At 49.1% G+C, this 22,981-nt stretch overlaps 1 protein-coding gene across 1 annotated transcript in view; it reads left to right on the top strand.

The window, feature by feature from the left end:
* The window catches only part of RASGEF1C (RasGEF domain family member 1C), a 35,360-nt gene extending 14,569 nt beyond the window's left edge, over positions 1-20,791 (top strand). Inside the window, exons 9-16 of the mRNA XM_057708447.1 lie at positions 3,000-3,089; positions 4,702-4,804; positions 5,312-5,391; positions 5,475-5,570; positions 11,442-11,537; positions 13,549-13,672; positions 20,174-20,246; positions 20,742-20,791. Coding sequence (XP_057564430.1) covers positions 3,000-3,089; positions 4,702-4,804; positions 5,312-5,391; positions 5,475-5,570; positions 11,442-11,537; positions 13,549-13,672; positions 20,174-20,246; positions 20,742-20,766 — 687 coding nt within the window. The 3' untranslated portion in view covers positions 20,767-20,791. The remainder of the gene's footprint in view (positions 1-2,999; positions 3,090-4,701; positions 4,805-5,311; positions 5,392-5,474; positions 5,571-11,441; positions 11,538-13,548; positions 13,673-20,173; positions 20,247-20,741) is intronic.
* Positions 20,792-22,981: the final 2,190 nt, after the last annotated feature.

The following is a 22,981-nucleotide window of genomic DNA, read 5'->3' as shown; positions in this document are numbered from 1 at the left end:
AGCCATCCTCACACAAATATGTAGTCGGAAAAGGGAGGAGTATACTATAGCCTTTTCAGATGATTGTGAATATTCTTCTTTGACACTACACTAAAACTCATCAAGGGTTAATTTTTTTAAGATTAGTTGCAATTTGGAATCTGAAAATGAACTCTATCACATTAGCGTTCATTGGTCCTTCTTTCATCTTGACTGCATCTTTTAACTCATGCACAATTTTGTGACATATGTTGGCCATTTGGAAAACATGGGTTCACTGAATCAAGCAGATCTTTTGAATGCTGGCACGGTTCAGTCCTTCTTTCAGGTAAAAATGGTGTTCCGTGAGTAAAATTCTGCTCTCAAGTCAATCACGCCAGTGCTTTTCCACAAGATCACCCTCAGACCCCCGTGTGCAACAGAAGTGCCTCTTCTACAGTCATCCCTCTGTATCTGTGGGTTCTGCAACCTTATATTCCACCAACCTGCAAATCAGAAATATTAGAAAAATTTTAAATTCCAGAAAGTTCTAAAAAGCAAAACTTGAATTTGCTGCACACGCAGGCAACTATTTACATAGTATTTACATTGTATCAGGTATTATAAGTGATCTAGAGATGATTTAAAGTACACAGGAAGATATGCTTCGGTTTATACAAATACCACGCCATTTTACATAAGGAACTTGCGCGTCCTCAGATTTTGGTATCTGAAGGGGGTGGTGGTACCATTCCTCCAAGAATGCCAAGGGACGACAGAACTCCCATTTAGTTGCATAGAACATGAAAAAGACATGTACTCAAGTGTTGAGATTTAATAAAACTGAAAAGTTTTGTGTCCTCAAAGACATTCTTAAGTCATGCTCACTTTTTCTCTTACTGTGAGTTTATGGTAGTGAAGAACACAGTGGACACTGATACAATTTAGTGCCTCTGTCTCAACTCAGGCTAAGGCGGCAGCGATTTTACCCATCATTCTCTTACGCATCGGTGCAAATGTCAACACTGGAAAGGCAATAATATTGTATGAATGTGAAAGTAGGTTTGCCCTTGTGGACCCCCTGAAAGGGTCCCAGGGACCCCCAGGAGTCCATGGACAATACTTGGAGATATTGTTCTAGGATATACCTACGAAGGGAATTACTGTGTCCGTCACTGGGTGGACACATGGTCAACCTTACCAGGTGATGCCCGGTGAGTCTGTATCTATTTACACTGCCAGCAGGGAGTCATTCATGCTCCACAGCCTCACTGATGCTTGAAACTGTCAGACTTTTTAATTTTTGTCAAACTGTTAAAAGGAGCATCTTTTAATGTGTTTCGGACATTCTTGTTTTCTCTTCTCTGAAATGCCGGTCCCTGATTTTTGTTCGGTTTTCTATTGGTGATTTGTCTTTTTCTTAAGGACTTTAAAGTTTTGTGTAGTTTTTTAAAGTATGTACTAATTATCCTTTGTCAGTTAGTTGTACTGCAAATTTTCTTCCCCTAGTTGGTTGCTTTGCTTTTCATTCTCAGTGTGTCTTTTAACGAACAGATGTTCTTAATTTCCTCTTTATAAGGAATTTACCATTCCAGATTAGTTTTGCCTCCGTATTTTGAAGCTGTGCGATTAGGTGCAGACAAATTTAGCCTCATGACATAGTCTCAATAAATCAAAACTTTTATCATTATGCAGTTACCCCTTAAACTCCTAATGCTTCTTGCCTTAGAGTCTTTTTTTTGCCTTAAAGTCTATTTTGTCTAATATTAATATAGCTATGTGATATTCATCATGTGTATTTTTCAACTTTTTACTTATATCCTTGGGTTTGGGGTGTATCTCTTGAAAATAGCAGGAGGCTGGATTTTTTTAAATTACAGTGACTGGTCTATATCAGGGTAATTACTGATCTATATGGATTTGCTTTTACTGTCTTCTGTTGTGCCTTGTCATCTTTACCTCTTCTGCTTCCTTTTACCTTCTTTATTTCTTTTGGATTCTCTGAAATTGTGGTACACATACAGTGGAATAGTCTACATCAATTTTAAAAATTATGTTTCCAAAGGATATTTTATAGCACATGAAAAGGTTCATGTGGGAAAATGTGGGAATATATATATGGTTATACAGATAGAAACATACATACATACATATGGTTGGTCCTCATTATCCAGCATCGTTATATCCTATAGTCGTCGTGAACACTGGATTAGCAAACACTGAGCCATTACTCCTGGGGAAAATACAGGGTTAGGTTCCTTGCAAGCCTCTCATCACAACATTTCATCAATCATTACCTTGATTTATGTGTTTCTGTTTAATGAGACCTTATTTAATATATATTGTTGATTCAATAACATTGAACTCATGGCCAACAGCACTGTGACTCAATGTCTGAGCGAAGCTTAACTAGCACATATTTTTTCCTTAGGGCACATCACAGCCTTGATGTGCTTAGGAACACGTGGCAGCACTGCAACGCTGTGCTTGGGGCCACTGTAAACAGTGAAACCACCAACAAAAAGCAAAAAAACGCAAAAAAAAAAAAAAAAAAAAAAAAAAGACACTAAATAGACTACCAGAAGAACGTTTACAGTATGGGATCTGAAACCAGACGTCAGGGCATCAGTTAGCTCAGCCTCAGCCAGGAACGCACAGGTGCATTGGGTGACGCAAATGTTTTTTTTGCCACTCTGCGCACGTCCGCAAACGACCAGGAAGTGACGTGAGTGTTATTTTGGGGGTTCCAAATGAAATTTTAGGAAGTGGACAGATTTGCAAACACAAAATCTGTGAGTAATAAGGATTCGTTGTATGTGTGGGTATATAATATGTATATATATCATATTAAGTTACGTCTTTAAGTGTATTAAAAAAAAAGACTAGAAGGATACACGTCAAACCATCAGTATTTGTAAACTGATTTGAGGTTTCGACATTTCCCAGATTGTCTGTAATGATCATGGCTGACTTCAAAAAGTGATTTATGCTCAAAAAGTTATTGACCAAAAGCCTGAGCGTGGTCCCTGTGTCTTTCCTAGCCTTGTTTCAGTGACAAGACCAACAACCTGGAAGCTTATGTGAAATGGTTCAACAGACTGTGCTACCTCGTGGCTACAGAGATCTGCATGGTGCGTAGGAAGTGGGGCCCGACCTGGCACGGGGCCCAAAGGTGGCCGGGGCTTGAGAGGAGCCCTCCTGGGAGGGAACCAGAAAAGCATCGTGAGACCGTCTGTCTCCAAGCCCAGGGCCAGCTGGGCATGCTCTGGGACGCCAGGTGTCACCCGGCTTGCCTGTAGTGACAATTCCCCTCTGGGTCAAGCCTGGCTTGGATCCACTGGCCGGTCACGGAAGGTGTCAGAAGCTTGTTGAGGGAGAGGGGGGCGGGCTCTGCTTCTTCCACCTGTGTCTGGGGCGGCCTGGGCTGCAGCTGAATTCCGTTTGGCTCGCTCAGGACTTAGAGGCAGAAATAATCCAACCTTTAAGAAGTGGAAGAGTACATGTTGAAATCCAGGTCTCTGGCTTCTCCTGGAAAGCAGGAAGACCAGGCAGCCCTTCGCTGGATGTGCTCACCACCCTACCTCAGCCCCGCCGAGCCAGACCCTACCCACCCTCTTTCCTTCCTTACGGCGGCAGGACCCTCTCCCACGTCCACTCCCCCACTGTCAGGTGAACCCCAGGGTCCCCCTGTCTCAGGGGAAGATTGGAGGCAGCACATGTGCCGGGGGGGCTCTCTGGAAGCAGACGTTGAGACAGAGCTTGGGGCTTAAGGGGTTTATGAGGGGTCAACACCGGCGACAGAGAAAGGGGACGAGGCTCAGAAGGAGAAGCTCACTGGTGACACCTCAGCCTGTGGGAGCGTTTCCTGTCAGAGTGCCCACATCTGCCCGAGGGACTGGCCCTCATCCCCCACCTTGCTCAGTCACCGTCACCATCACCGCGGGGGCTGCTCGGACAGGACCTCAGGCGGGCCGCTCTCTGGAGGTGTTTTGGGTGTCACACCTCTGCAGGCACCACAGCACCCTTCCCGGTGGCAGGAAAGACCCCTGCAGCATGTCTGGGAGGCAGGCAATCTATGTGGAAAGAACAAGGTAGGGTTCCGTGGGCCTCACCTGCTTCTGACATCACATCACCAGCCTGGCACCTAGGGCGGGGTTTACCTGAGTGAAGCTTGAACTGAGCCCACCCCAGAGTCAGGCCGCGCCTCGGCCCACGAGAGGACACAACTTGGTTCTGAGCCATCAAAGAGATCAAAGTCTCACACGCTCGACTCGAGCTGGGGTTGAAATCGCAGTCAGTCAACAGAAAGCGGTGGTGGGGCGGCTAGGGGACAGGGCTTCGGGGTCACTGTGTGGCCGCCACGCCCCGTGCGAAGTGACGTTTGATGCTGGGAGGAGAGGTGAGGGAGCCGCGCTCTCTGCTTCCAGGGGTAGGGGTACTGGAGCTGGGCCTGAGAGAGCAGGAGGACATGAGGGCGCCCCCAGCACCTCCCATGCTGCAGGCGCCTCCTGTGTCCCCACAGGAGTCCCACCAGCTCCAACCTGACCCTCCTTGGTGATGGGCTCTGTGCTGGCTCTGGCCAGGGTGCCCTGAGACCCTGAGCCCTTGGACTACACATTGCCTTGGCATCGAGCATCTCAGCTGTGAAATGGGCTGAATGAGGGACAGGGTGGGGAAGCAGGGCATCTGGTCAGGGCAGGGTGGAGACGCCTCATCCCTGAGGCTCAGGTGCCCTGTCCCCAGCCAGCCAAGAAGAAGCAGAGGGCCCAGGTGATTGACTTCTTCATCGACGTGGCCCGTGAGTGCTTCAACATCGGCAACTTCAACTCTCTCATGGCCATCATCTGTGAGTGGACCGGCCAGGCCTGGGGTCCCCAGTGCAAGCGCTCCCAGAGAGGGTGCAGGGGGCACACCCGGGCAGGTGGGCGGCAAGCCACCTGAGCAGGCGGTGGGTGCAGGCTGGTCCCACACCCCCCCCACCCCATCCCAAAGGTCCTGGGGAAGTGCCCCTTTGGAGGCGCACCCGGCCCTTTCAGGGTGCCAGGTGAGAGCTTGGCAGTGTGTCCCCAGATCCAGGGAGAGCAGGGGCCCAAAGCAGGCCCTTGGGCACCGTTCAGGGCCACGGTGGTGGGGATGGAGACATGGGCGCTGCACGCAGAGAAGCCAGGCCTACCTGGACACCGTGTCCATTAGCACCCTCTCCGCCCGGCATCTGGCAGGCTGAGGTTGCCATGAATTTTAGCCCTGGTCAGGGTGCAGGGGCTAGGCCAGCTGGGGGCCTCACAGAGGGACTGTGCAGCCCAGAACAGCCCTCCCAGCCTGGCCTGCCCCCAGCTCAGCCTTCCTCTTTCAGCTGGCATGAACATGAGCCCCGTCTCAAGGCTGAAGAAGACCTGGGCCAAAGTGAAGACGGCCAAGTTTTTCATCCTCGAGGTAAGCAAGGCTGCTGGGCTGCTGGGTGCTGCCCGGCCACCCCCGCGACACAGGTGCCCAAATGCCTCCCTATCTCCCTCCAGCACCAGATGGACCCGACAGGGAATTTCTGCAACTATAGAACAGCCCTGCGCGGGGCAGCCCACCGCTCCCTGACGGCCCACAGCAGCCGGGAGAAGGTAGGTCAGAGGCTTGCCCAGCCCTCAGGGCTCCTACCTGCTTCACCTTGGCCCGGGTGGGCTGTATCAGAGAAACTGACTGGTGACCTGAAGGTCACCTGCTCCAATCCCCTGCCCTTCTACAGAGTCTGTAAGGGACAGTCACGTCACCTTGCTCACATGCCTCCAGTATAGAGAACTCACCACCTCCCCAAACAGATCACCCACCCCCAAGCAGCTCTAACTGGTAGGAAGTGCTGCTCTGTGGGGCTGTGTCAGCCATCGGAGGCTGTCCTTTCCGGAGAGCTATGGAGTGAGGCCATTCCCTCTTCTACCCACCAGTCCTTCAGAGCCCCCAGGCCGTGCCTCCCTCTCTTCTCCTGAGTCAACAGCCCCAGGCCTGCCCTGCCAGGCTGTGGTCTCCAGTTCCCTCCCCTTGTTCTCTGAACAGCTCCATTTGTCAGAGTGCCTCTGTTTCAGATCAAATTGTGGTTCCAAGCACATAGGGTCTCACGCCTGCTTATTCTAAAGGCAATACCTTCACTGATGTGGCCTCACATTTATGTTTTTGGAAATGACGAAACCAAGCTTCTTGCCACAGTATCACATTTTCACAGATCTTGTCCTTATACATGTGCATTTGGGGGACATTTGCTCACCTTGATCAGTTTTGTTTCTCCTCCAAATTTTCCTCGTGGCCTCTGATAGAAGAAAGCATCCCCGGCCCTGGAGTTGCCGTGAGCCTCTGGCTTAAAACCTGTCAGCAGCTTGATCATTGGACTCACTCTTCTCCACGGGGAGAAAACACCAAGACTTGCTGTGCCTGTTCAGCCTGGTCTCTTGTGGGAACACTGGTAGAATCAGGGCCCTGCCCTAATTTGTGGAAGTTGTTTCCAGCCTAAGGGATAATAGAACAAGTTCCTGTTCTTGAAATTCTAAGGCACTCTGCGATTGTATTGTATTGGATATGTGATCAGGTTTGGGGGGCAGGCTGAGATCTGCGTGCCTGCGCCACCCACCAGGCCTTCCCAGCCTCCTCCCCCTGGAGTAGAGATCGGGCGCAGAGCCCGGCCACTCTGTTGGCCCTGTCCTGTCCAGCTGGCCCTTCCTGTCCAGACTGTCAGCACTTCAGCAGCCCTGGGTCCCGGGGAGGCTGGTGCAGGGCTGGCAGCCCTCAGCGAGGCGTGCCCTCAAGTTGGAGGGCAGGTGAGCCTGTCCCCCAGGAGCCAGGGAGCTGGGAAACCAGGGCCGCAGGGGCACGCCCTCGCTTCAGTGAGCACCCACTGCATGAGGGCCACTTGCCCGCCATCTCCCCATTTAGTTCTGACAGCTACTGCACGGGGTAGACTTCAGCATTGCCACTTTCCGGATTAGGAGACCGAGTCTCGGAGAGGAGCCTGCACTTGCCCAGTCACTCGGCAAGTAGGCGGCAGAGCCAGGAATCAGACTCCGTCTCCTAGTCTTTTCCACACCTTGTTCCAAGGGCACAGGTACCATGTGGCAGTCACAGGGGTACTGGTTTATGGCCCAGGGGTTGGACTGTGGTTGGGGGTGCTTAAAGGAGGCTGCAGCCTTTGGACTGAGGTGTCAGTCACAGCACTTGTGCCCTGCGCTGGTTTTCTTCTACGCTGAGAGCAGACTGAACAGACTGGGACTTTATGCCCCTGTTCTCTGGACCCCTTCTAGCTCTGGGATGCTGGGATGCTGTGCATTTAAGTCTGGAACTGGAGGTGGGAGACTTACAGAGCTGTGCATTTAGATTCACTGCATTCTTCTCTAACTTTCAGGGAGATACGGACCATGGGCTAGACCCACAGAAGCTCTTTCATGAATGGATGGAAGGCTGGAGAGTGGATGGATGGATGGGTGGATGGATAGAAGAATGGATGGAAGAAGGAAGGATAGATGGATGGAAGGGTGCAAGGAAGGGAGGAAGGAAAGATAGAAGGAAGAATGGAAGGCTGGAGGTTGGAAGGAAGGAAAGAGGGAGGGAAGGAAGGAAGGAGGGAGGAAATGAAGGAGGGAAGGAGGGAAAGAAGCTTGGAGATGCTCTCACACTCCCCCAGTGCCCCCAGCTGAAACTTTGAGGCCAGATTGTCACTTTGTGTTTTCTTTCCGCCTGTGGCTAGTTCCTGTCTGCCCCTTCCGCTCCCCTAGCCTCTGTCACAGAGCACCCTCCACACAAGCTTCTCTGGGTGACCTCCAGGTTGAGCTGGGTTCTGATGGAATTGCTCAAGTCCAGAAAACCAGGTCATGGGTTTACAGTAGTGTGGACAGACAGAAGTGGTGAAAAATTCTCACACATGGGAAATGCTGCCACCCTGAGGACCGCTTCAATGGCCCTGCCTCCAGGAAGCCTGCACCAGGCCCCTGAGGAGCCAGCTCTGTCCCCAGAATCCCACAGCCCTTATAATCCCCAGCCCCACCCATCTCGGTGGGCCTCCCCATTCCAACTCAATTCAGCCATCATCCACCAGAACTGGACCAGGAACTCAGCACCAGTGTGAGGGGTGGGAGATGGGTGGAGACCACCCTTCCTCCTGGGACAGTGAGGAAGAAGACGGGACAGGAGCCCTGGAGCAGAGCCACCTGGTCCTAGTCCTGCATCCACTACCTACTGCTGTGTGAGCTTTATGAGTTACTTAACCTCTCTGAATCTCAGCTTCCTTCTCTGTGAGGTGGGGTAATAAAAGCCCTGCTTCACAGGACAGTAATAAGGATGAAATGTGACCTCATGTGTACTCAGCTCAGCACAGTGAAGCACTCAGGCCCACCACCGATGCCCCGGTGACAAGGGCATAAGTGGAGATTCTTTGGGAGCACAGAAAGGGACTAAACCCAGTGTGGGGGATGGCAAAGATGTCCCAGGTGAGACTTCCTTGTTTTCTAGGTTGTTCTCTTGACTGTATCCCACTATACTGGGATCAGGAATGAATGTATATGACACACTCTCACTGTCCCCCAAGCCCCGGCACCTGGCATAGAGAAGACATGAGCAGACGTTTGTGGAATTGACGTAAATCTGGGGTGACCAGTTCATCCCAGTTTGCCTGGGACTGCCCCGGGTTTAGCACTGGAAGCCCCCAGGAAACCCCTCGGTCACGGACAAACCCTGCTAAACCTGGCCCTGGTCCTGGCCCTGGTGATCACTAGCTGGATGACTTTGTGCCAGGCCCTGCCACTCCATGGGCCTCGGTTTCCCCATCTGCCCTCCCCAGCTGAGCCATCCATGCTTCTATGCTGTACCGAGTGGTTACTGCCCAGGTCCTCGTCTCAAAGCACTTGTCATCTTGGATGGAGAATGACCTAGGCACTCCCTGAGCCAGAAGTGTCAGGGCCTGGTACCCGGTCCTAAGGGTGATGGGCTAGAAGCGGACCCTAGCTGGACTGGCCACATGTGCCCAGCTCTGAAGCCTGAGGGCAGAGCAGATGTGTTAGTTTCCTGGGCTGACATAACAAAGCACATAAACTAGGTGGCTTAGAACAACAGAAATGTATTCTTGCACAGTTCTGAGGCCAGAGGCCAAGATCAAGGCTGGCAGGGCCATGCTGCTTCCAGAGGCTCTAGAGGAGGATTCTTCTTTGCCTCTTCCAGCTTCTGATGGTCATAGGCATTCCTTGGCTAGCGGCTGCGTCACTCCCATCTCTGTCTGTTTTCACATGACTACCTTCCCAGTGTGTGTCCAAACTTCCCCCCTTTTTTTTAAGCTCTTTATTGGAATATAATTGCTTTACACTCTTGTACCAGCTTTTGAGGTACACCAAAGTGAATCAGCTCTATTTATACATATATCCCCATATCCCCTCCCTCCCGCGACTCCCTCCCGCACTTCCTGTCCTGGCTCTCTAAGGCATCATCCATCATCGAGTTGATCTCCCTTTGTTATACAGCAACTTCCCACTAGCTATCTATTTTATAGTTGGTAGCGTATATATGTCTATGTTACTCTCTCACTTCATCCCAGTTTCCCCTTCGCCCCCCCCTCCGCCCCCCAACTCTGTGTCCTCCAGTCCATTTTCTGCATCTGCATCCTTATTCTTGCCCTGTCACTGGGTTCATCAGTACCTTTTTTTTTTTTTTAGATTTGATATATATGAGTTAGCATACAGTATTTGTTTTTCTCTTTCTGGCTTACTTCACCATGTATGACAGACTCTAGGTCTATCCACCTCATTACGTATAGCTCCATTTCATTCCTTTTTATGGCTGAGTAATATTCCATTGTATATATATGCCACATCTTCTTTATCCATTCATCTGTTGCTGGGCATTTGGGTTGCTTCCATGTTCTGGCTATTGTATATACTGCTGCAATGAACATTGTGGTACATGTTTCTTTTTGGATTATGGTTTTCTCTGGGTACATGCCCGGTAGTGGGATTACTGGATCATATGGTAGTTCTATTTGTAGTTTTTTAAGGAACCTCCACACTGTCTTCCATAGTGGCTGTACCAACTTACATCCCCACCAACAGTGCAGGAGAGTTCCCTTTTCTCCACACCCTCTCCAACATTTATTGTTTCTAGATATTTTGATGATGGCCATTCTGATTGGTGTGAGGTGATACCTCATTGTGGCTTTGACTTGCATTTCTCTAATGATTAGTGATGTTGAGCATCTTTTCATGTGTTTGTTGGCCATCTGTATGTCTTCTTTGGAGAAATGTCTATTTAGGTTTTCCGCCCATTTGTGGATTGGGTTATTTGCTTTTTTGGTATTAAGCTGTGTGAGTTGCTTGTATATTTTGGAGATTAATTGCTTCATTGGCAAGTATTTTCTCCCATTCTGAGGGTTGTCTTCTTGTCTTGTTTATGGTTTCTTTCACTGTGCAAAAGCTTTTACAAACTTCCCTCTTTTTATAAAAGTACCAGCCCACCTAATCCAGTGTGACCTCATCTCCACTTGATTCTATCCGTAGCACAGACCCTATCTCCAAATAAGTTCCCGTTCACGAGCACTGGGGGGTTTAGAACATGAATGTAACTTTTTGAGGGACACAGTTCAACCCACAACACAAGGTAGACCCAGCTGGCTCCCCAAGAGTAGTCTGAGATGTTACCAGTTGGTGTCCTTTCTCTAGGGCTTGGCAGGTGCAGAGCAAGGAGGGAGAAACAAGACATCCGGCAGTGAAACACAGAGACCCCGCCCTTCTCAGGCTGAGCATATAAGCCTGTCCCTTCAGGAACCAGAGGAGGGATGCTTTCTGACCTTACCATAGTGCAGTAGGATAAGATCTCTAGCAACAAGAAAGACATAGAATGGCAAATTTTTAAATATACATTTTTAAAGGAGGCCACAGAATTTCATAACAGATGATTCACATTCTATTCATTTTTTTTGATTCATAAAACCAAAACTTTAAAAAAAATTTTTTTCTATTTCAGTATATTTATTCTTTTTTTAAATTTTTATTTTGTATTTAACAGTGTGCTCAGCATGCACCATTCCCCTGGGGCACATGAGCCAGGAGGCCTAAGCCTGTGGACCCCTAGATTGTGGGGGAGGAAGCTCCCACTGGCCTCTCCCAACAGGCGATGGGAGAGACATTCAAGGACCGCTGAAACTATGCATCTTTCACCCAGCCCCAACATGAGGGGGAATGGCATTGTATACAGTAGGAGCTCATCAACACTGGGGTCTGATGGGGCCTGGGAGGAAGCAGTCTAACTTTGTGGTGCCCACGTTGGCCCCCAGGTGCATACTAAATAGCCTATAACCCATGAAGCCCTGAGCCTGGCCAGCCTTGCCCAGGAAGTCTTTCCCGCCCTCTACATCCTGGTGATGTAACTGAGGTCCCTGGCGCAGGTGGCTGCTGGCAAGGCTGCCTCTCTCCTGTGCAGCCGCTGTGGGGAGGCCGGCTGAGGGCTGACCTGCACCCTCTCCCTTCCAGATTGTCATCCCCTTCTTCAGCCTGCTCATCAAAGACATCTACTTCCTAAACGAGGGCTGTGCCAACCGCCTCCCCAACGGACACGTCAACTTTGAGGTAGGGTCCAGGGGCCTTGGAGGGCCTGCCGCCAAGTTAGGCAGGCTGATAAAAGGTCCCAGAGCAAGAGTTCTGGCCCTGGATGGTGGGATTAACGGAGAACTCTGGGGCAGAGTGCAGCAGTCTGCAGCCACCATCAGGGCGGGATGATTGGGGTCTGCCCACATCTTCCACAGGAGGAGACCGAGGCTCGTGAAGGCACTGATCCCCACTCCGTGCAGGCCTCATGCCCAGCACAGGTGACGCAGCATGATTTTCAGCCCTTAATTAGCACCAGGCTGTGATAAAGACAGCCCTGCAGACCCAAGGTGATGACTGACGAGGTGCCGTGACAGCAGCTGCACGGGGCCACAGTTCACAGTCTGGGGAGGCCTCCCAAAGGAGAGGCCCGTAGCAGCAGGAGGAAGCGATCAGGCAGAGCGGGAAGAAGGAAAGAAAGACTTCCTCTCCCTCTGCAGACACTCATCACTATCAGCTCAAGCGCTCCCTCCTCCAGGAAGTTCCCCTTGATCTCACAGATGGAGGGAGGCCACTTGTATAGTGGGCTATTATCCCTCAGTCACAACACCCAAGTCCCCAAGTTCTTTAGAAGCAAGGCCAGGCTGATCCACTCCATGTCTCGACTCCACACATAGGCTCGCCAGCACATGTGGGTGTGCTGGCGAGCTAAGTGGCTGGTGGGCTAGGCATGGAGGGGGAGGAACGGGGCCCAGAAGCCCTAAGGGCACAGGACAGTGACAGCAGATGGCCACTGAGTCAGACAGAACATGCCACGAGTGGTGGTACCCCCCAAACCACAGAAAGGAAGGGGCTCTTCTCCTGCGACAGGGCCAGCCCTACCCTAGTGCAGCCCCACTCAGCCTCCAACTCCAAGGGCCAGCAGTCCTGGGCCGGCCCCTGGCTCTGTCCAAGTCTCAGTCTCTCCCTCTGTGAGACACGGCTTCCACCACGACCACACAAAGGGGCTGGGAGGAGCGGACATGCGGCATGGCCTGCCAGGGTTCTGCAGGTGCCTCCTGCTGACGGGACCCACAGTGAAGGCCTGGGCCCTCTGGCCTGGAATTGCCTCTGCTGTGGGGCCTCACATGGACCCTGCAGCAGACCTTCCCGTGCTGCCCACAGGCGTGGTTACCCCTGACAGCCGGCATAGCCAGAGGAAGCCCAGTCTAGCAGGCGGCCTGGGCTCTGCATCCCAGAGGGGAGTGCAGGCTGGCAGCAACATGGGAGAAGCTGGGCTTGGGAGAGACTGCAGGGGCCAAGGAGGCCTGGGAGCTCGCTCTCCAGGTGACCGCAATGCACATCCTGTCTTTTGCTTTCCTGGAATTGGTGCCCAGAAGCAAGGCCTGGGCGGAAGGGTGGGTGGGCGGGGAGTGAGGAGCAAGAAGGCAAGGTACTCATGGGGCCCCAGATCCCGGGGCACGGGCAGTGGGGGCTGGAGGCAGAGGCCAGGGCTGATCCAAGAGCGAGGTTCTCACCCGGTCACAACTTTGCATTTAAAATCTTCTTTCAGTTAACAGTTTTTAGATTTTTAAACAAATGTATTTGAATTTTACTCAGAATTCTACTTAAATGAATTAAATTTTATTCACATGCATTTATTTAAATGTATTTGAATCATTCTCTAAATAAACAAACTTGCTGTAAGTAGGGATATATCACTTGCCATAAGTTGAGATAACCACAAAAATAAACAGAATGAAACTAAAGGAAGTTTAGTTTCTCTGGCTGAATGCACTGGCTGCTGACGGCTCTCCCCATGGCAAGGGAGGCGGGTGAGCCCTAGGTGTTGGGCGTGGCAACTTCTTCAGAGAAGATGAAGAGATGTGACAAACATCCAGATTTCCTGATGGGTGATTCTGTCATTTTTCAGCCCCACATTCCACTCTGCCTGCCCTAGACGCGGGGCTCACTACAGGTGATGAGAGAGGCCTGGCCAGGACCAGCCCCACTCTCACAGGTGACCTCCAGGTACTGGGGATGCATCCATTTTGCGTCTCTGTGTCCCTGGCAGAAATTTCTGGAGCTGGCCAAGCAAGTAGGCGAGTTCATCACATGGAAACAAGTGGAGTGTCCCTTCGAGCAAGACCCCAGCATCACCCACTACCTGCACACCGCTCCCATCTTCAGCGAGGATGGTAAGGCAGTCCCATGGCCTCCCTGACCCCCAGCCATGGAACTCGTGGGTGGTCTCTTAGTCGCATCACCATTCAGGGTCCCTGCTCTGAGCAGGAATGCACCACCCCCATGTGTGCTGGTTCTGGGAGGAAGCAGGGAAGACTGCATCTCCCAACTGAATAGTTGCTACACCAGAGCATAGGGCAGGGCCCGAGAAGCTGCAGGTTGGGCCCCCAAGGCCAGGCTTCCCCCTGAGCACAGACTGGATGCTGTTGCACATTGTACATCCGAACGATATCGGACCCTAATTTCCTCGTCAGGAAAGTGGGCGTGGCATGATGATAAAAACAGCCCTCCCAGGGCTCACACGGGCATGGTAAAGCACTAGGCTGACTGTGGGTCTTTCCACAGCTGGTGTGCACGCACATGCACATGCGCGTGGGTGGGTGTGCAGTATGAGTACCTGTGTATGTGTGTGTTTGCATGTGTAATACACACCAGCATGAAATAAGGCATTCTTTCTCCAGAGCGCTGTTGATGTCTGTCCCCTTAAATAGGTCAGCATTTCCATCTGATCATTTGCCAGACACAACAGATTTGCTTATGAATTTGCTACATGAGCATACTCCTGGCACTACCTCCTCCAGGAAGAGAAAGTGCTGAAGAAGCAAACATTCATCTGAACCTGAGTTGATGGGCCCTGGTTGGGGGAGGTGGGGGGCAGTGTGACTGCATGGTTAGCTGCTCTCTGGATGCAGGATGCTCTGGTACCACCCTGGGAGGACTCTGCTCAGCACACAGGAGGACTGACTCCTAGTCATGGCAGGCATTTTACACAGGGACCCACACCCATGCTCAGGAAAACATTTTCTGCCAAAAATGAAAAATTAGAGGGAAGGACTTTTTAATGACTTGCTTCTGAATCATTAATACTTTCAATTCTGCCATTTTATTTTTTATATTTTGTAGCCAGTAACTTTTGGGGGTTCTCACCCATATCTGGAGTCTCCCCTACCCCACATATATGAGAAGCCCCACATACATCAGCAGCCGGATGGATAAACCAGCCTGGCAGCTCCACCCCAGTAGCTGTGTTATCCTGGAAAGCTTCCTCACCCTCTCTAAGCCTTACCTACTGCATCTATACAGTGGGGTAATAAGAGAAACTAATTCCCAGGGCCATGGTGACAATCAATTGATGTGACACAAGCAAAGCCCACAGGACTGCACTCAATGAATACTAGTTATATTAGTTTGTTATTGGTGCTGTGACAAATCACCACAAATTTGGTGGCTCAGAACAACACAAATTTATCCTCTTACGATTACAGAAGTTAGCAAGTCTGAAATCAGTTCCACTGGGCTAAAGTCGAGGTGTTGGCAGAGCTGGTTATTTCCGGAGGCACTGGGAGGAGCATCCACCTCCTGACCTTTAATGACTTCTAATGGCTGCCTGAATTCCTTGGTGTGTGACCCTTTTGTCCATCTGTAAAGTACATCACTCCAGCCTCTGCTTCCATCATCATATTGCCTTCTGTAGCCAAGTCTCCCTCTTTCCTTCTTATAAGGACACATGATTGCATTTAGGGCCCACCCAGATAATCCAGGATAATCTCCCCATCTCCAGATCCTTTACTGAATCGTATCCGCAAGTTCCTTTTGGCCATATTCAGGGGATGAGGGCCTATCTCTGGGGCCATTATCCAACCTACTACACCAGTTATTATGATGATTGTTGCCACCAGCCAATGGAACTTGGGCCATAAAATGTGTCAAAGGCACATTTGGAGAGAGTGGGGAGAATCTAGGGGCAAGAAGGGGAGAGGTGAGGGAGGGGCATTCCATGCACTCCTTCAGTCAACAGTATTTCTAGAGAGTCTGCTGGGTGCCAGTCAAACTGCTATGAACATACAAAGTCCCAGCCCTTCTGCAATGCCCTTAGAGTGAAGCACCTTCCATTTTGACCCTCTCTTCTTCCTGTCCTTCCCTCCACCCCCACCCCACCCCCCAAAAAAATCTGAAAAAATCAAGAGAAGGGACCTAAGATGTATTGGACCCCAATTGGGATGGTAAAAGCCTCTGACAAAAACCTGGCCATGCCCTCAGCTCCATCAGACGTCCCCTGACAGGACATGCTGGCAATCCAGTCATCCTCAGGCTCCCTGAAATAAGTGAAAATATAGAAAATCTGAGCAGAGAAACAAAAGATACAAGAAAGAGCCAAATGGAAATTTTAGAACTGAAAAATGCAATAACTGAAATAAAAAACTGAATGGATGGATTCAATAGCATAATGGAGAGAACAGAGGAAAGAATCAGTGAGCTGGAAGATAAAACAATACAAATGATACAATCTGAACAACAGAGAAAAAAACAGACTGAGCAAGAGCCCCAGGGACCAGTGGGACTATAACAAAAGATCTAACACTCATGTCATCAGTGTCTGGGAAGGAGAGGAAAAACTGGGTATGGTTGAAAAGTACTTGAAGAAGTAATGGCTGGAAATTTCCCAGGTGTGGAAAAGACATAAAGCCACAGATTCAAGAAGCTGAGTGAACGCCAAATAGGATAAACCCAAAGAAACTCATACCATGTCACATCATAGTCAAACTCCTGGAAACTAAAGAAAAAGGAAAAAAATCTTGAAAGCACTGAAAGAGAAATGACACTTTATCTATAGGAGAAAAACAATTCAAATGACATCAGGTTCCTCATCAGAAACCATAGCCAGAGGCAGTGGCACATTTTTCAAGCTCTGAAAGAAAACAACTGCCAACCCATAATTCTGTATCCAGTGAAAATCTCCTTTAGGAATTTACTGTAGATAACTCAAAATGAAATTATAAAAACGGTTCAGGTAACCCACAGAAAGAGAAGAAAAACAAAACACAGAACAAATAGAAAATAATAAATAAGTAAATAAACAAATAGGCCGACTTAAGCTCTAGCATATCAATATTTATATTAAATGTAAATGGTCCAAATACATCAAATAAAAGACAGAGATTGGCAGAGTAAATTAAAAATGTGACCCAGCTATATGCTGCCTACGTGAAACTCATTTTAAATATAATGATATAGACAGAGTTAAAAAGTAAAAGGATAGGGACACATTAATTAAAAGTAACCAGAAATGGCAATATTAATATACTTCAGAGGAAAGAAAATTTCCAGAGACAGAGAGGGACATTATGTAATGATAAAATGGTCAGTCTCCCAAGACGATATAGCAATCCTAAGTGTGTATCCACCAAACAACAGAGTAATATTGCAATATTTATGAAGCAAAACCCAATAGAACTGAAAGGAGAAGTAAATAGATCCACAATTATAGTTGGAGATTTCAACACCCTCTCTTAAAAATTGGTATAACAACTAGACAGAAAATCAGCAGAGACATAGCAGAACTCACCAGTACCATCAAACAACAGGCTCTAATATACACTTATAGAACATTCCATACAACTACAGCAGAATACGCATTTTTTCCCTTGGCCCACAGAACATATACGAAGATAGACCATAACCTAAGTGCAACAAATTAAAGTAATTGAAATCATACAGTATGTGTTCTCTGATCATAATGGAATCAAACTAGAAATCAATAACATAAGACAATAAGAAAATCTCCAAACAGAATCTAAACAACACACTTGTAAATAATCCATGAGTTAAGAAGTATCAGGGAAATAAAAAAATAATTGAATTAAGTGAAAATGCTATCAAAATTTATGTGTGCAGCTAAAGCAGGGCTGAGAGGGAATTTTACAGCATGGAATGCATTCATCAGGGAAAAAAGGAAACACCTCAAATCAATCAACTAAGTTCTCACCCCCAGAACCTAGAAAAAGAGGAGTGAAATAAGCCAAAAGTCAGCAGAAGGAAGGAAATAAGAGCACAAGAGAGCAGAAACCAATGAAACAGAAAACAACAATTTTTAAAAGTTAATTAAAGAGCTGGTTCTTTGAAAAGCACAATAAAATTTCAATCCGCCAGCAAAGAACTTCTTGACAAAGAAAAAGAGAGAAGACAGAAATTACTAGTATTGGGAATGAAACAGGGTATAGACTCTGCCAACATCAAAAGACTTGTGTGAGAAAATACTATGAGCAATTCTATGCATGTAAATTTGACAATTTAGATGAAATGGACCAATTCCTCAAAAAACACAAACTGCCACAACTCAACATAAAATAGATAATTTGAATAGCCCTATAGCTATTAGGGAAATTGAATTTTTAATTCAAAAACACCCCAAAATGAAATCTCTGAGCCCAGATACTTACACTAGAGAATTCTACCAAATATTTACAGAAGTGACACCAACTCTGTAAAATCTCCTTCAGAAAAACAGAAGAGGAGGGAACATCCCAGTTTATTTTATGAAGCTAGTATTATCAGGATATCAAAACCAACAAAAACAGTACAGATAATACAGACTGATATCTCTCATGAATATGGATGCAAAAAATCCTTAAGAAAATATTAACAAATATAATTCAGCAATATATAAAAATAATTATATATCATGACCAAGTGGTCTTATTCCAGAGGTGCAAGGCTATTATTTGATATGTGAAAATCTGCCAATGTAATCCACCAAGTTAACAGACCAAAGGACAAAAAATCTAGATTGTGTCAATCAGTGAAGAAAACCCATCTGACAAATTTCAACACCCATGCAGGGTAAAAACTCTCAGAAAAATAAGAATAGAAGGGAATTTACCAACTTGATCAACTGCATCTACAGAACCCTTCGGTTAACATCATATGTAATGGCGAAAGATGGAATGCTTTCCCGCTAAGACTGGTAACGGCTCAAGGATGTCTCCTCTGCCACTCTTGTTCAACATTGCTGGAAGAGCTAGTCAGTGCAATAAGGCAAGAAAAGGAATAAAAGACATACATATCAGAAAGGAAAGAGCACTGCCCCTGTTTGCAGAAGATGTAAAAAATCCCAAGGGATCCATAAAAACTCCTAGAAGAAAATGAGTTCAGCAAACGTCACAGAATACAAAATAAACACACAAAAATCATTTCATTTCTATGTCCTCACCATGAATATGTGTTCACTGAAATTGAAAATACAATACCAATTACAATCAATCAAAACAAGAAATGCTTAGGTATAAATCTAACACAATATATACAGAATTTGTATGCTGAAAACCACACAGTTCTGATGAAAGAAATCAAAGAAGAGCTAAATAAATGGAGAGACATGACATTCATAAATTGGAAGACTCCAAAACAGCAAAGATATCAGTTCTCCTTCCCAAATTTCAGGACAGATTTAATGCAATTTCTATCAAAATTCCAGGAAGATTTTTTATAGATATAAACAAGTTTATTCTAAAGTTTATATGAAAATGCAAAGGAACTAAAATAGCTGAAACAATTTTGAAAAAGAAGAATGAAATGGGAGGAATCACTTGACCCAATATTAAGGCCAATATTATAAACTATGGTAATCAAGACAGTGTGGTGATGGCGGGACAGACACATAGATCAATGTAACAGAACAGAGAACCCAGAAAGAGACCTACACAAATATGCCCAGTGATTTTTGACAAACGTTCAAAGCAGTTCAGTGGAGGGAAGATAGTCTTTGCAACACATGGTGCAGGTGCATTTGGACATCCACAGGGGGGAAAAAAAAAAAAAAAGAACTTCAACCTAACTCCCACACTTTATACAAATATTAACTCAAAATGGATCACAGGCTTGAATGTAAAATGTAAACCTATAAAACTTTTAGAAAAAAAGAAGCAAGAGAAAATCTTCAGGATGTAGAACCAGACAGAGTTTCTTATACAACTAAATATGCAACTACTATATTACTCAGCAATGACAGTCTTGGGCATTTATTTCAGTGAAATGAATGTTTACATGTTTGCATAAAAACTCATACACCAATGTTTACAGAAGCTTAATGTGTTACAGCCAAACACTGGAAACAACACAGATGTCCTTCAGTGGGTGAATGGGTACACAAACTATGGTACGGAATACTATTCAGCAACAAAAAGGAATGAACCACACAGCTACACACCACAGCGTGGATGAATCTCCGGAGAATTACAGAGTGAAAGAACCAATCCCAAAAGGCTACATACTGTGCAATTCCATTGATATCACATTTTTGAAATGATAAAATATAGACACAGGGAACAGATTAGTGGTGGCCAGGGGTTAAGAAAGGGGTGAGGATGGGAAGGAAGTGGGTGTGGCTGTAAGAGGGCAGCATGAGGGATCCCTGTGGTGATGGAATGTTCTACATCTTGACTGTGTTGGCGCCAGTGTCCTGGTGGTGATCCTGTCCTGTAGTTTGGCAAGTGGTTACCATTGGGTAAAATGTGCATGGATCTCCCTGTATTATTTCTTACGATTGCATGTTGTGATCTACAGTTAGCTGCCAACGACAATTTAATTTAAAAACAGAAAGCAGGTGAGACTCCTGGTATAGAAGAGGTCGTTGTCATGGATCATAAAGGCATAATAGCACTTCATTTTCTGACTAGGTCTTTATTTGGCTTCTTATGAAAGTGAGAGCCCAGAGAACCAAACAGAAAAAGAGAGGTGGAAAACTCTAAGGTGAGTCTAGGTGCCAAGACAGGGGTGGGAGGCGGGGTGGAGGGAGTGGGTGGGGTGCTTGGGGCCTAGACAGAGCAGAAGGACTTCATCTATACCCGGCTGTCAGCCTCCTGGGAGCCCCTCCATGGGGAGGGGCAGGTCAGACCAGGGTCTTAGAGGCGGGGGAGGAACTCAAGTGCTGGGGTAGGGAGAAGAGGCTGGGACCGTGACCCCCCACCGATGGAGGCTGCCCCAAGGGCAGTTGAGATGTGTTCCCCGGGGCCTGGAACCCCAGTCTGTACTCTTAAGCCAGAAAGTAAGACACGCACCACCTCCTGCTTGTTCGGCCTGTTAAGAGAGCCGAGCAGAGGTTGGAAATGACAGGCAGCAGAGGGCTCAGGACCGAGCCAAGAGGGTTGCCCATGCCCCTCTGGGGTGGGGGGCTGGAGGGAAGTATAACCCCGGGCCGGGCCAGAGGGCTCTCCCCACCCCCACTCAGCATGTTTAACTCTGCAGGTCTTCTATTCTGGGGAAGACGTGAGAAGCACTGAGCTGGAGGAGGAGGAGGAGGAGGAGGAGGAAGAGGAAAGGAAGCCAGCAGAAGCCTTCTGCAGCCCTACCCCAGCCAGCCCAGTGGGAGGAGGAGGCATTGGTGCCTCGCAGCTTTGCAAACCGTGACCCCTGTGGCCTGGTACCAATTACAGTGACCATGGAGCACAGGAGACCTTTCTCCACCTTTTGTGGGACCTCAGCCCTGGAAGGGCCCAGGGCCTTCAGACATATGGGTGGCATGTGCCTCGGGGGCCCTGCCTTCAGGACAGTGGTGGGCACCTTGTTGGTCAGCCTCTCTTTCCTTAGCAATGACCCAAGGGGCTGTCTGGCTGCAGTCTCACTGGGTGACTCGTGCTGTGGAGGCAGGCCCCCAGCCCGCCTCCCGGTGGCCTAGGAGCCTCCGCATCTCCAGCAGGCATCACCATGACGTGAGAGGGGCCAGAGCCCACCAGTGGCCCCTGCCATTCTGCTGATGGACTTGACGCTGCCCCTTGAGATGGGCTGGTTTCTGCAGCCCCGTGCACCCCCTTTCTGCATCCTGCTGGTATCAGGATGGCTTCCTGGTGACAGCTATGACGCCAGTCAGCAGGACAAATTTGAGTCACAGACTTGACGATGTGTATAGTACATTGTAAATTTTAGACCTGGTATAAACACATTGGTATACCCTGCGTATCCACATCCACTTCGTGTCTCCCCTGTGGGCTTCTGCCAGGATGCAGGGCAGTTTCCCAGCTCAGGCCCGGGAACTCTGTGACCACAAGTCAGAAGGAGGACTTGGTGGCCATTTCCACTCCACAGACCCCATGTCCTGCCGAAAGCAGCTGGTGCACTGTAGGTGCCTGGTAAGCTCTGGTGAGTGGATACCGACAGCCCTGTGTGAGGCCAGGCGCCTCTCTTGCTTGGGTGAGGGGTGATGAAGCCGGAGGACCCTCCACCCACCATGCGGCTCCTCGCCTGGGGCTCTCCCCCAGACCTGCACACACGGAGCCAAGTTTCTGGGCCAGGAAGTGGGTGGGCGGTGGAGCTGCTGAGCCCCCGCCTGGCTTGTGACCAGGTCACCCAGCCAAGAAGTCAGGGGGTGTGACGTGCACCCCCATTCCTGGCCAGGGCCCGAGGGCAGAGGGGTGTGGTCAAGGTGCACGGATGCAGCCTGGCCAGCTCCTGACCGTGCCAGGCCTCTCAGAGTCCAGGCGCCGCTCAGCTGGGACCAGACCTGGCTGTCCTGGCAGTGTGGCCTTGGGTGCCACCTGAGGCACAGGCAGAGACAGAGCCTCCAGCACTCCAGGTGCCTCCCCCAACTCCAAGAATTCTACCTGATGAACTCAGGACTTCAGCAAGGCCCCAGGAGGGCTCTGCAGCCTGACAGAGGCGTGGGAACGCTGCAGGTTAGGGTGGAGGGAGGGTGAGTAGCCGGGTGGGTAGCAGAGCAGAGACTGGGCTTCAGCCAAGCTCCCACCCTGCCTCACACCATCTCTAGCTCCGCACAGGGGTGTCGATGGGGCCCTGGGGCCAAACCCAGGGAGTCCTAGGGAGTCCCAGGGAGCTGACTACAAGCACCTCCTGATCCCCTCATCCCTACCCAACATGCTCCCTCGGTGTCTGGGGCAACAGTAGACAAGACCCTTACAAACATCAGCAGGGACTGTCCCTGTGTCCTGGTGACGCTGAGCGCTGCCTGTCAGGAGCAGGGGCAAGCGGCACGGAAGGAGTTTACGGCCTTGGAGACATATGATGGAAGTCCAGGGCCGATGACTGGGGAGCTCTGGGAGGCCGGTTATGGCCTTCCCCAGCCCCAGGGAGACAGGACACTCTGGAGGGGACTCCCCGTCCACCCCACAGGCCCAGGCCTTGCCAGTCACCTGGCTCCACCTCCCTATTCCCAAGCAACTCAGCGCAGGCACCTGTGGGGAAACCCCAGCATGCTGAGCTTTTAAGGAAGCAGCAGGTGAGGTCAAGGGGTTGGGCTCTGCTGGCCACAGTGTCCCCCTGCCTCATGCAATTCCTCACCCAGGCCCAGGATCCCAGCTCTCTCTCCAAGGCTGGACTGCAAATTCCTCCCCCTCAGCCACACCCCCCAAAGTCCTCTCCATCTCCTCCTGGGAGATTGTGGCAGCCTCCTCTGGGCTGAGAGAGTGAAGAAAGGATGTTGGAGGAGCAGTACAGGGCCTGCAGGTTAGAGGGAAGGCATGTCACTGCCAATT

The sequence above is a fragment of the Hippopotamus amphibius genome, chromosome 15 (genome assembly GCF_030028045.1).
Source record: "Hippopotamus amphibius kiboko isolate mHipAmp2 chromosome 15, mHipAmp2.hap2, whole genome shotgun sequence".
Classification (NCBI taxonomy): Eukaryota; Metazoa; Chordata; class Mammalia; order Artiodactyla; family Hippopotamidae; genus Hippopotamus; species Hippopotamus amphibius.
This window is presented reverse-complemented; position numbering and strand designations above follow the sequence as displayed.